We start from the raw sequence: 13,112 nt of genomic DNA on the forward strand, positions 1-13,112 counted from the left end.
TTTATTTAGTGCCTGACTGTACATGTTTAAAGGATCCGGGGTTTTAAAGTTTGTTGGGGGTAGAGGGGTGTTAAATAAAATTAAAGGCCGAGCGAATGATTCTCCTCAATGCTTTTTTATTTTCTTTAAAGAAAAATCCAGATTTCATGCAAATTTTCACATTTTAGATGGCGGGGGCGTTCGGGTTGCCTTAATTTTCCTCATTTACTCTGCGCCTGTATCCCGTTTCCGCACTAGCACCTTGTTATCGTCTTCGTGTTTCCTACGAACAATATTATAATCTTCATATCATTTGAGTTATGAATTAAGAGATTAACAATAAAACTGTGATACTTGGTATTATGTACATGTACAGTGATGAACAATATTCCATAATCCTAAAAGTGTTCATTTAACAGTGGTGGATTTTAATAAAAAGAACTTGAATTCAAAGGAGCTGGTCCCCCTTCAGCCTTCCCCCTTTTTTGGAATTTCTGGATTCGCTTCTGAAGAGAACACTGCTTACCTTACGGCGATGCACCCGGTCCTGCTACATGCAATTATTACTATTTCTATTTGAGTCGGGTTGCTCATTTCTAAATTTTTAGATCAGCCTCTGGTTAGTATCATATTTCAAAATAAATCAACTTCACAAGTAACTATATAAATTGAACACGAAAAATGTGACAGATCCAGAGATTCTACCTTCATAAGTTGGACAAGTCAACCAAAGTGGATCAAGACTATCATTTGTTATTTTGTTTCTAAATATATAATTTTGAGCGTGTCACGGTGTGTGTGTGGGGGGGGGGGGTGGAGGGTGGGGGGTGGGACTACTAACAACCGGAATCCTAGCTCCAACTTGATCCCCCACTGCAAAAAACTAAGAAAAATATAGTAGTTGTTCACTTCAAATTTTCTATTAATAAATTTGAAAATTTTATTATGCTAAATTTAGACTAATCTATTTTTAAAGGTCTCATCTTATTTAGGAAACACAATCTGATTTGGAAAAGGAAGGTATTTTCATTACTTAGTGAAGCGAGAATCAGAGCAGCGAGACGATTTATTTTTGTAAGTACAATCTGATATAATATTGATTTCATACATGTATACGTAGCTACATGTTTATAAAAACTACATGTATGTTTAAAGTTTTCACATGTCGGAACTTTGTATTCTGGGCTAAACACACGGACTTTCCTCCCACTATCAAATTTTTATCTTTCACGTTTTCATCGGATATTTTCATTTTTCTTAATAGTCAAAATGCGACCTTTTTTTTTAACTGTTGAAGAAAAATGAAAATAAATGAAAATGTGTGATGAAAACATAAATGCGTGCACGTGGTTTTATATGTATGTTATAGACCTAAATATGCCATAATTGAATCAAGCCCATGTGGTCTAAACAAGTCAGATTTATTATTTATAGACCAAGACTGTTATTATAGCAAAATCAGGATTACAAAAGTGACCGAAGGAAAACAGACAAAACACAAATAGATAAATAAAAATAAAACAAAATAGATTAAAAGAAAAGATAACAAAAACACAAAAACAAACAAAAACAAACAAAAACAAAAACAAAAAACAAAAACAGAAAAAAAAACGAACGAACATACTGACAATTTATATTAAAGAATTAGTCCAAGTAATAGGCATTGTTTTAACCTGATGTCTATGCCATAACTAGCCTCCGAAGACAGCAGAAAAAATACGAACAATGTGAATTCGACCTAAGAAAAATCCGGCAAACAACTGCATGCTACAGAGACAAAGAAAACACAAAAATAATTATCATTACTTGTAAATGAACAATCCGGAATGAATATTTTCACTATGAAGACAAGTTAGGTACATCGGATGGCTAGGAGTATCACCCTCCCCTTCAAGTTCAAAGTACACCCCATGTTTTGGATAAAGTCCCAAGTACAATTTCACTTTTTGGTAAAGTCAAATTCATTTAGTCAGCACTAGCAGTGAAAACTAGACTGTTTATATCCATACAATGAAGGGAAGCCTATGCTCACTTACAGACAATACCTAAAATATGCTATGTGTAGTTCACATTTATTTGTGAATGCTTGATATTTTTAGTTTAGAATGCTTTTTTGCAAAACTCAATAATGATATGCATGCATTTGTTTTAGGTTGCTTAAGGCCTGGTCTCAAAAGATGCATTAAAAGATCAATACTGACTTCACTGTTGAATAAAGATTCACTGGAATTCATTACGATGACGGAATTAAAAAGTCACGTGCTTGTTGCAGCGCTTGACTTTGGAACGACTTTTAGCGGTTATGCATTTTCGTTTATACATGAATTCAAAACCGATCCATTAAAAATTAGCCAGAACATATGGAACACCGTTGGATTGTCGTCGTACAAGACTCCAACATGTCTTCTCCTTGATAAAGACAAACAATTTGTTGCGTTTGGATTTGACGCTGAAACTATTTATGCAAATGAAGTACTTGACGGAAAGAAAGAGGAATACTACTATTTTTATCGGTTCAAAATGAATCTCCATAGCAACAAGGTGAGCATTATTGGCGTTGACATGCTTCATTGTAATATGACTGACCAAATTTTGCCTTCGTTAAGGCGCATCTTTGTCCTTGTCGTCGGCGTCAAAAAATGATTTGAGTATTTATTCAATGATTGGATCTTGATAATGTTAATAAGTGATAAGGTTCCATATGTCATCAAAAACACAGTTGACATGTATTTTGGGAGATTTACATGTATCATTATCCTTCAAACGTTAGAGAGCAAAAAGGGCCACGAACAAGCAATCTGAATTATTTCGTTTTCACTTTCTATTTACTTTTATTTTGCTGAAAAAAATTGAAAACATTTATTTTTGTTTTTGTTTTTGGAGAATAAACTGATTAATACGTGATCATCTCAATGCCATTGAACCTCCAGGTTATACATTTTTTGTACTACAAAAGAAAGGGATAGATTAATTTTATGGGTTATGGCCCATTTAAGTATTGGGGATTAAATTCATATGTTATTTGAGTGAAAGTGAACATCTTTGAAAGCTTTTATTTTCGTGAAATAGTTATATAAGATTCCATCTGATTTTAAGGGTTAGGACTTTAGTCGTTTGGGATTTTGTGACTAAAATGGCGCTGAAAATAACCAGTTTCATTAACTTACTAATTAATAGTATAAATTGCTTCTTTCCCTTGACTAATTGAAATTTTAAAGTACTTTGATCACTTTCAATCAGGTTAGAAACTAGGCTGTGTCAAAAACTTCATCACAATAGAAATTAAGAGTTGTACCAATCTTGAATGTCGTGTTTAAATTTAAGCTACTTTAAAAGTGTATGACTGTGCCCAATTTGTTCAGGTTTTGATCTCGGCATGCGGTCGTACCATGCTTCCTTGTGCGAAGTATGTACATCCTGTGGTGGTTGTTGGTTGAAATATAATAAATATACATGTGATTACTTTAGGACAAAACTACAAATGTCTTTTATACAAAAATAAACATCTAAAGCCGAATAAATGTTTGCCATATTTGGCAGGGGCGGGTAAAAAAAATAAAACTTATTGAAGGGGTTCTGGCAACATTTTTTTCAGAATGGTGACAAAGTTGACAAATTTTCCAACCGAAACGGAGGTTTTCAACCCGTCTCTAGTTTCGCCTCTGTTTGACTACATTATGTTTGCATAATCAACGTAGGGTCAGTATTTACTCGTTCATAAACAGTTTTAAGACTGTCTAGCCATAATTACATTCTTTGTTTAAATTATTTATCAGAACATTACAAAATCGATGCCGTTGGAGGACGTGACTGGAAGGAGTCTCCCTGCTGCTGAAATTTTCAGACTGTCCATCAAGGCTTTAAAAGACCATTTTCTTGAGACGCTCCGTAAAAGTTGTGATATGATCAAAGAGGAGGAAATACGTTATGTTCTTACCGTGCCCGCTATTTGGACAGATCCTGCCAAAGAGTTCATGAGGGCGGCAGCAGAGGGGGTAGGACTATATATATATATACACAACATCTAAGGTTGACCCGTCCACACATACAGTCATGTACAAATATATATACACAATGTAGACAACAGAATAAATACAATAATGTATAGAAACGAAAGATAAAGAAACCCAGACAACACACAAAAAACCAGAAGTGAAAACAGCTGTTCCGCGTGTCCCGCTTCTGTCATGTGACAAGTGAATGAAGTCCGGTAAGCATCAAGTACGGTTTGTTGACAATGCGGTAAGTGTCAAATACGGTGAGTTGACAATCCGGTAAAGATAACTGAAGATACCTTGCCTTATCTGTGAGATAGAAACTTAATTTCGGTCTATCAGAGTGTGATTAAAACCGTAAACAAAGGCTGAACATACTTATACATGCCTCTTAGAAGATTATTTGACAGTATCCTCACTCTACTGAGAAAATCAACGAACTAATCACATGTACGACAGTTACGAATTAACAAGCCCTAATTTGTTTCATAAAACAGGAAAGGACTCGATCACATGGGACGTAGTTAATCGCAATTATATGATTAACACCCTGCCCAGTATATTAGATTTGCGAACAATTAATTATTGACGAAGTAAACTACAATAAAATTATAACATAATTTTGTTTTATTTAGCACCCATTTTTACAGAAAAAAAAACAGCTTGCTGAAAAACCAAACATAAAAATCATGTTTAGTCTACGATTTTAACTTTATTTTGCATGCAAATCGTACCGTATGACAGTATATATTGGACATAATTTTCCAATGCAGGCGGGAATTCCAAAGGACCAGCTGATCCTATCTTTAGAACCGGAAGCAGCTTCTATTTATTGTCAGTATTTGCCAACAACAAAACTTGCTGGTTCTGAAGGGTTTGTGATGTCTAAAATTGGTACTACGTACATGGTTGTTGATCTTGGAGGTACTTTTTACACCTACAGAAGCAGATCACAAAAAGTTGTGGGTGACCTACGCCATTCAGAAAAGGGATATTTTGTCTGTGAAATCTTGATTTTTCACTAATTATACCCAAAGAAGTGTTCGTTACCTTGGATCCGCCCCTGACATCAAGCTTTGCAGCACTTAGCACATGCATTACTAAACACATCGTTATTAGTAATTTAAAATATCTTCGCGGATTTGTAATTAATACATGTAGTCCCCTCGAGCCGTTTGATTTGTTTTTCACATCCTTAATTATAAGCTAGCGGAGTAATGTGTAATAACGGTAGTGATAATATATGTTTACATGTATATCTAACAAAAGTCTGTGATAATCAGGCGAAACGTATAAACAGAATTAAAAAAAAACATTCTTATTTTGTAATGTCACTGTTTGTATTGTATAAAAAGGAAATACATACGAGGTTTGCCAGATCTTTGCAGTAAATAGTGTAAAGTTAATTCTCAGGAAACACTAAATCGTTAAGAACGTAATACTTTCCAAGAAAAAGTTGAAAGAGTTAAGGTGTGACATCTATGCGTGACTCGGGTACTTATCTGTTCATACGCACACACACACAAACACACACATAGTAAAATAACCGAGTAAATACTTTTTTCATACATGATTTATGTTTCAACAGGGGGAACGGCTGATATCACGGTTCACGAAAAAGTTGTGGACGGTCGTTTGAAAGAAAAATACAGAGCAACGGGAAATGCTTGTGGCGGCACAAATATTGATAGAGAATTTTTTCAACTGCTTAGCACAATTGTTGGTACGGATGTTATCCCTATTTTGAAAGAGGAATATCCGTTAGAATATTTAGATCTTGTTCGGGAATTTGAAAGCGCCAAAAAATCAATACAACCAAAACTTCGTACAAAGATTACAATCAATCCACAAATTAACATCATGGATACTATATGCACAAAAAATAAGGGTAAGAAATTTCTAGACGCCCTCTCAACTTCTCCCTACGAATCAGAAATAACAATTGCAGCCGGTAAAATTCGGATGAGTTTAGAAACTGGAAAAAAGCTATTCAAGCCGACCATCGACAATATCATTCTTCTAATGAAAGAAATTTTATCTAAACCGGAAACGAAGGCTGTTTCAATGATACTCTTAGTAGGTGGCTTTTCCGAATGCCATTTCGTACAAGATGCAGTCCTTGAGAACTTCCCAGCGAAACGAGTCATTGTACCTGTTGACAGTGGCCTGTCTGTCGTCAAAGGTGCGGTTCTTTTTGGTCATCGGCCTGATTATATTCAAGAAAGAGTCATGCGCTGTACATATGGTATTAAGACAAACCTTCCCTTCGAAGACCGGAAATACGACAAGAAACGGTTAGTCAAAATGGACGGGAAAGACAGAGTTGATAATATATTTTCAACTATTGTCAGAAAAGATGACAAAGTCGAGGCAGGTACGAGGTTTAAGAAGTCTTACTTCACTCCATACAGGAATCAAGAGACGATGGAATTTATGGTGTATGTTTCAAATGAAAACAATCCGTCGTTTGTCGACGATGAAGGTTGTAGTATTTTGTGTAAACCGACGATAAAATTCGCGGAAACCTGTGATGAGGAAAGATGGGTCGATGTTGAGTATATATTTGGGAACACAGAAATTGGTCTTGTTGCTAAAGACCGGAAATCCGGTCATACCGAAACCGCAAGTTTTAACCTCATTTAAAGGGAAGGACAAACTTTGCATTAAGTTAGGCTCATAGGAAGAATCATACACTTGTAACCAAAAATAAATAACCTTTATTGCAAAAAGCTATGCAAAATTTGAAATCTTTGAGATGTATGTGAATAGCCATCTTGCAAAACTCTACTATCTGAAGGAATCGATAGTGTTGGTCATACGCAGACACTATTGATTTTTACCGAAGTCTTCCGACTGCATGTAGCTCATGACATCACTAAGTTGGTTTCGTACTGATACATGTACTGCATATTAATATGTAAACAAAGAATATTTCGTAATTAACTCTACGATCCTGTTTTTTTTTTATCACCAGAACGTGTTGTCTTGTCATGCTTATGATTACACAGTTGATAGAAGAGAAATATTCAAACAGTTTTTTGACTGGCAACACGAACAGTCTTCGAAAGTGGCTATTAGATACTCCTCAGAAATATTAATCTTCTAGCTGCAAATTCCATTGTTCGTCAATGTTTTCTGACATTTGCTTATTGTGCCTCAATCTCTTTTGTGCATTTCGGATTGAAATCATGGGGGAAAAGTCCCAAATTTGCGCTTTCATCGAACATCGTAATAATCCACTTTACAAACCGACTTCTTGATGTCACAGCTCAACGAAACATGGTGCGCCCATATTCCTAATTATTAGTTAAGAAAAGGACACTTGTTCTCAATGTGATTTTCATGAATAGTTAACAGATTAATTTCGATACTCATGACTAGTATAATAACTTAGTCTACTCCTTTAGTTATCTCCGGACTAACTAAAGCTAGTTTTCAGCTGACTATTTCGATCTGGTTTCTGCAGGTTCGGGTGTTAAAAGAATAGGCCTGCAGCAGCGCTAAGCTTGTCGTAAAAGGCGACTAAATAATGCTCAGAAACCTAGCCGGGGGCTAGGCGCTCTGCCCACAGAGCAACTGGGATGTGTGCCCCAGGTGGTGGAATGGGGTACCCCTGGCATGTTACATGCTGGGGTTGTCAGGCTATAATACGGAAATTCTGACCGCAAACCATAGTGGTGCACCGTGTTGGGAAAAATGCCACGTTCCTCGCACGTTAAAGAACCCTGCTGTGGTGTTCGATAGGAGTAGGAACCTTTGCGCTCCGCCACAGGAGGCTAAATTGCCCTACCTTACCCATCCCCCCTTTTTCCAGTGGCAATCAAAATTTGTCGACCCTATTATCCTTGTGACCCATCCTTTTTTTTTTCTTCATTTCATGTTCATTTTATCATCCATTTCATGTTCATTGTCTGAATATAGCTGAAATATTGCTGCTCGGACGTTAAACCCCAACAAACAAAACAAACAAACATAAATGCAAGCAGACCTTTCTTTATCAGGATACTTTTTAGCATTTAGAATTGAAATGCGGCGTATTAAATTTTTCTACTATATTTAAATATATAATTAGTTTTTATGTTTATATATATATGACAAGCCGTTGTGGAATAATTTTTTATGTTTTTTTTTATATTTATAATGATTTCATATGATTCATAATAGACTGTTCTCCATGAGTTAGCATGTTCGTGGGTTTGATCCCCGGTCGAGTTGCACTAAAGACTTTAAACTTCTCCGCCAAGCAAGCGGTATTTAAGAAGATAGAATGATGAGTTGTCGGATAGTAGTCATAATAAAGTGTCTTAGTGAGGTGGCATGCCTACCCGTCTGTTGTTGTTGCTTGGAGCAAGCATAATAAAAATCCGGTTCAGAATGTCGGACTAGTGCAATGTTAGGGTCTGTTCGATTTGTAAATCGTCCTCGTTTTGACATGATTGATATACGACGTTTAATCAGAATCAATCTATCATATAAATCATTTATACATTGTACCATTGATTATATTAATTATCTTTGTAAATGATCTGTATCTGTATTTTGTTCTATTGTCACATACCAAATACTCTGTTATTAAACCATTTAAAACTACAGTGTTATTAATAAAAGACCCAATCCAAAATTGAGAAAAAATGGCGTAATTGACCACATCGCCGAAAAATAAAAATAAATGTTTGCGTGAACAGGATATGACAAAATGATTTGCCAAACCGCCGATTAAGTATACATTTGTATATCGTAATTTCGTGCTGTACTGAAACAGTAGAAACGGGTATATTCCCGGTTTAAAAATTGATAAATCTCAATACCACACAATCAAGAAATAAACGGGTACACGAAAAAAGATATGCCGACAGATATTCAATACAGAACTCTTTAGTTTAAATGATAAAAAGTTCAATTACTAAGGATCCTAATTGGTAAACAGTTCAATCACCGGTTTCTCTGGTAATCAGAGAAGACCATTACAAAACTCTGTGGTATCACTGAAGCTTAAACACATAATATATCCTGGTGCACTTTTTTTGGTATACATATTCCGTGCTCATCTTGTCATACCACGCTCAAACAACCACTCATCAGCTTTGACATTGTATTTAGGAGGTAGACCTAGGGTAAGGGATACAACTCTTAAAAATCATTGGAACCTTTGTGTACAGCATTTTACATCAGTCTTATGTAAGCATCTAATTAACTTGGATTCATTTTATTCTGCTTGAAACGAAAGTTTGAGATGCTTTGGCGAAATTGAATATGTTGCAAACATATCTCATGAGTTATGTCCGTCCCTTACCCTAGGTCTACCTCATTAAACTATGAGACAATAGAAATAACAATGAACACATTTGCATGTATGGAACAAATAGTTAAAAATAAAAAATAATGTTCTCTTCATCGTTATTACTTGAAGGAAAAACGGTTAGAGATATAAAATTTATGGCATTAACTAATTTAATTCAGAAAACACTGAACAATTATAACAGCCCAACGATGCTTTCTTCCTGGTGCTGTATTATTAAGTTGTCACTTGAAGCTTATCCTCTTAATACCGAGACGAGCGGTGGCGGTTCGGAGTCGCCTCCGGTTTTATACTGTTGGGGTTTTTCTCCGCTTCAAACTCTGCCTTTCTAGGTCAGTTGGCTTTATTTCATGATTTAAAGAATACAAGGAAGCATGCCAAATTATGCCTAAACCGTAGAGTTGTCGAAAGTTATAAAAGGATTTTAGGACAGTACCGACTTTTTCAAGTTTTGCTGGCAAATGATGCGTCGACAAGCTTATTTATCTGTGACATTTAATTGTCCCCAGATGATCAGGGATTATAGCCCTTTCTTCTTCCTCTTCTGGACACAATGCCCGGAATTTCTGCCAATCAGAACGAATTAAAGCGTCATCTATTTCATTAAGTCTACAAGGAATTAATGTGTATTGCTTTAATAAGTATGTTATTAATTAGTGTATACAAAACGAAAGATCTGACTTGTCCCATGGCCTTAGGAGACTGAATTTGTTTTTATTAATAAGGTGAACTGCAGACTGATTATCGATGCGAAAAGTTAGTGTCTGGTTTTTAAGGTTGTCGCCCCATATATGTAAAGAACCACTATGTTATGTCTTTGAGAGTTCCATTCCCTGACCATTCTGCGGGCCAATTACCTTGGACCTAATTCCCACTAAAATATACAACAAAATCAGTCTCCTACCCAGCATTTTCAGTATAGAGTTCAATAGAGTCAGCAGACGACCATATTTTGTCGGAAATAACAGTTATACCGTTGTATTTTTCTAAAAAGGACTTCCAAATCTCAGTATGGGCTTCGATACTCGTACTTTACGATACGGTCATTACACTCCACATGCAGCGTCAATAAGCCTTTCTTTAAGCCACAACTTGACATGTAAAATTCAAAAGCCGTATAAAAGACTGAAGTTGGCGTTTTGTTACCTTTTTTGAATTTATAAAAGGAAGCTAATCATTAGTTTGATCTCGGTGAGCTTATTTTTGGTAGCCTAAGTTCCGCGATGACAGTGTCAATTTCTATTCCCAAGAATGTTAATATCTCGACAGGTTCAACAGTTTTGTCGCCGGTCAAGGAAATTCCCCCACCCCCCATTCTTCACACACGGTTCGGAAATCATTCAGTGTATTGCTATATAATGATAAATTGCCTGGATCCCTAAATAAGAAATCATCCAAATATTGAAGAATGTTTTCATTACCGCTTCGGTTTTTTGTGCCCACTGTAATGCAGAAGAACATTTTTAAGGTGAACATTTGTTGTAATAAAATTTACCATCAAACAGGAATCCAAATTGGTAGAAGTCGTAGGGGACACCCTTAAATACCTATATGCACTCTCTATGTCTGCTTTTGTTTGTTTAGTTCCTTTGCCTAACTTTTTTTTCATCTTATCTACCGAGTTATCTACGCAGGCATACCGAGCTGCACAATACTCGGGATTAATGAAGTCGTTTACCGAGTTGTTAAACGGGTATGAAAAATTGTGTATAAAGTCGGAATTCACCATACTTTTTGTCTGCTAACAATATCGACAAGATTCGCCTGTAGTTGGGGGAGGGAGAGAGGGAAAGGGCTCGGCTATTCTATCTAAAAGTATTTCTTCGTTATTTTTCCGTTTTTTCTGAGGATATCGAGAAACACAACATAACGACAAACTAGCGTCCATATTAAGACCTGTGTATAAAACCCAAATTTTTTTTTCCTTCACAAAACAACAATTGAAAGACGATTCTCTATATACAGGTCAATTTCTATTGTATTTAAGCGCATCAGTTACAATGTAATAAAGATAAGGAAAATTAGTACTGAATCCTTCGACAAATATACAGATAAAGAAATCACTACTATATTGAAACAATGACTGACAATTTATATGTACTATTAAATGAATGAGTGTTCATATAGAAGACAGTAATCATTCCAATGGGTGCTTTTGCTTGTTAGTCTTTTCCTACACTCGTACGTCAAAACATAACACTGCTACTCACAGAATAAGTTGAATAAACCGTTAAATAAGCTTAATTCCTAAGGGATATAATTATGATATTGTTGTCAAATGGTTACGTAGCATTTTTGGTATTAACATTGACTCACTCAAACAGTCTTTACACAGTTTGCTGGGTGACACGGAATGTGTCCTTATTGCAGTTGCGGATCCAGGGGGTGCAGGGGGTTGGCACCCGTCTTTTTCATTTGAAAATGTGTCATTTCCATGTGTAAAATTTACAAAAAAATGGTAAATAATGTCCTAGCACACCTTTTTCTGAGGAATCCTGGATGGCATTCCTCTTTTTCAGAGTGCCTGGATCCACCTCTGTCATTGTATGACTAATGATGTACCGTGGCTCTCAACCCAGCATTGAAAGAATTGGGATTGATTTTACATACGATGAGGACATAACATTTTGTAGGATCAAACTGGTCTTAAGGAACTGCTAGTAGTTTTTTTGCTCATTTGTGTAGCGTATAATCAGTTTCTTTATTTCTGTTATAACAATGAACACAGGTGCATGGTCAGTTTAAAAGGGGGAGGCCTGTGATCACGCTAAATACTTTAACCCCTCCGTATTTCTTGCGCTTGTCCCAGGTCAGGAATTTCTGCCTCTCTACATGTATGTATTGAATCGATTTCACTTTCAGTTTACTTTTGTTCCTAGAGTATATCGGAGCAACTATTTCGCTGTACCTGTGTGTAATGTTGTTTTGAGACCAACTGCAGCTTGCCTTTGGTGTTGGGGTTTCCTCGTCGTTCACTGAAGACCCATTGGTGGCCTAGAGCTGACATTTTTTCGTCCCGGTGAAGTTTGTCTCTTTGACATACAGAATGTGTTTACCATTTCCATTCTTGTTATATTTGTCTGTTTCCCGCTACCCTAAATACTTTTTTGTGCATATCCTAAAATTGTTTGGCCATTTGGTTGTACCTTTAAATATAGATTTACCCCCATGTTAACTCAATGTTAAGTTTTTTTTTAAATAAGATAAAATCCCTACCTACCCTGACAGGAAATAATAATGTTTTTTTGCCTTTATGATGTAGACATAATCAAACACTCACTCCGACAAACATATTGGCACAGTCGGTAATGTGCCCTTGATGACGTTTTGTGGTTAATCGTTCATTTTGTGTTTTGCGTGTCTTTATATCAAAAACATTACAGACACATGAAATTGACTACATAGAACTGCACCCAACAGAACTCAGACAACCTCGACTACGATGTACTTTGATTTCCTAATTTCAAATATCCTTTCTATGTACACTGTTGTGAAAACTGTCACATATAACTCCTTTCGGAATTCAAACATTGGTTTCGTTCAGACGGGTGTTCAATTAACCGTAGTTCAAATTAATTCAATTTGACATAAATAAAGTTTTGAAAGTGTCTTATATCAACAGGTTGTCGGATAATAAGGGGTTTGATTTATACAGGTTTCACTATAGTAACATCCCAGCTGCTCAAGCGAAAAGCATTGTGTTTCTCAACCCATACGTTTTTTACAAGAAATTGTGACTATCATATCAGCCTTCTATGTACATGTAGATGTCAGCAGAAATACGTAGATAAGGATATGCTGTTCATAAATATAAACTGACAGAGCCTGCTTTTGAGTCG

At 35.9% G+C, this 13,112-nt stretch overlaps 1 protein-coding gene across 1 annotated transcript; it reads left to right on the forward strand.

Annotated features, from left to right (window-relative positions):
- Positions 1-957: 957 nt before the first annotated feature.
- On the forward strand, positions 958-8,554 carry LOC148600137 (heat shock 70 kDa protein 12A-like). The gene is made up of 5 exons (XM_088558493.1): positions 958-1,053; positions 2,132-2,520; positions 3,756-3,974; positions 4,748-4,898; positions 5,563-8,554. The coding sequence occupies exons 2-5, from the start codon at positions 2,218-2,220 to the stop codon at positions 6,615-6,617; spliced, it is 1,728 nt and encodes a 575-aa protein (XP_088414619.1). The 5' UTR covers positions 958-1,053; positions 2,132-2,217; the 3' UTR covers positions 6,618-8,554.
- The last annotated feature ends 4,558 nt before the right edge of the window (positions 8,555-13,112 follow it).

Source organism: Perna viridis, chromosome 13 (genome assembly GCF_037379345.1).
Source record: "Perna viridis isolate PV_CMFRI_1.1 ecotype Kerala chromosome 13, ASM3737934v1, whole genome shotgun sequence".
Lineage (NCBI taxonomy): Eukaryota > Metazoa > Mollusca > Bivalvia > Mytilida > Mytilidae > Perna > Perna viridis.

What these genes read in the sequence shown, in the direction of transcription:
- LOC148600137 (XM_088558493.1), top strand. Translation starts at nt 2,218, where the DNA reads ATGACGGAATTAAAAAGTCACGTGCTTGTTGCAGCGCTTGACTTTGGA. An exon ending in TGAATCTCCATAGCAACAAG is followed by an intron (nt 2,521 to 3,755) that starts GTGAGCATTATT and finishes ATTATTTATCAG; the next exon opens with AACATTACAAAATCGATGCC. An exon ending in TGAGGGCGGCAGCAGAGGGG is followed by an intron (nt 3,975 to 4,747) that starts GTAGGACTATAT and finishes TTTCCAATGCAG; the next exon opens with GCGGGAATTCCAAAGGACCA.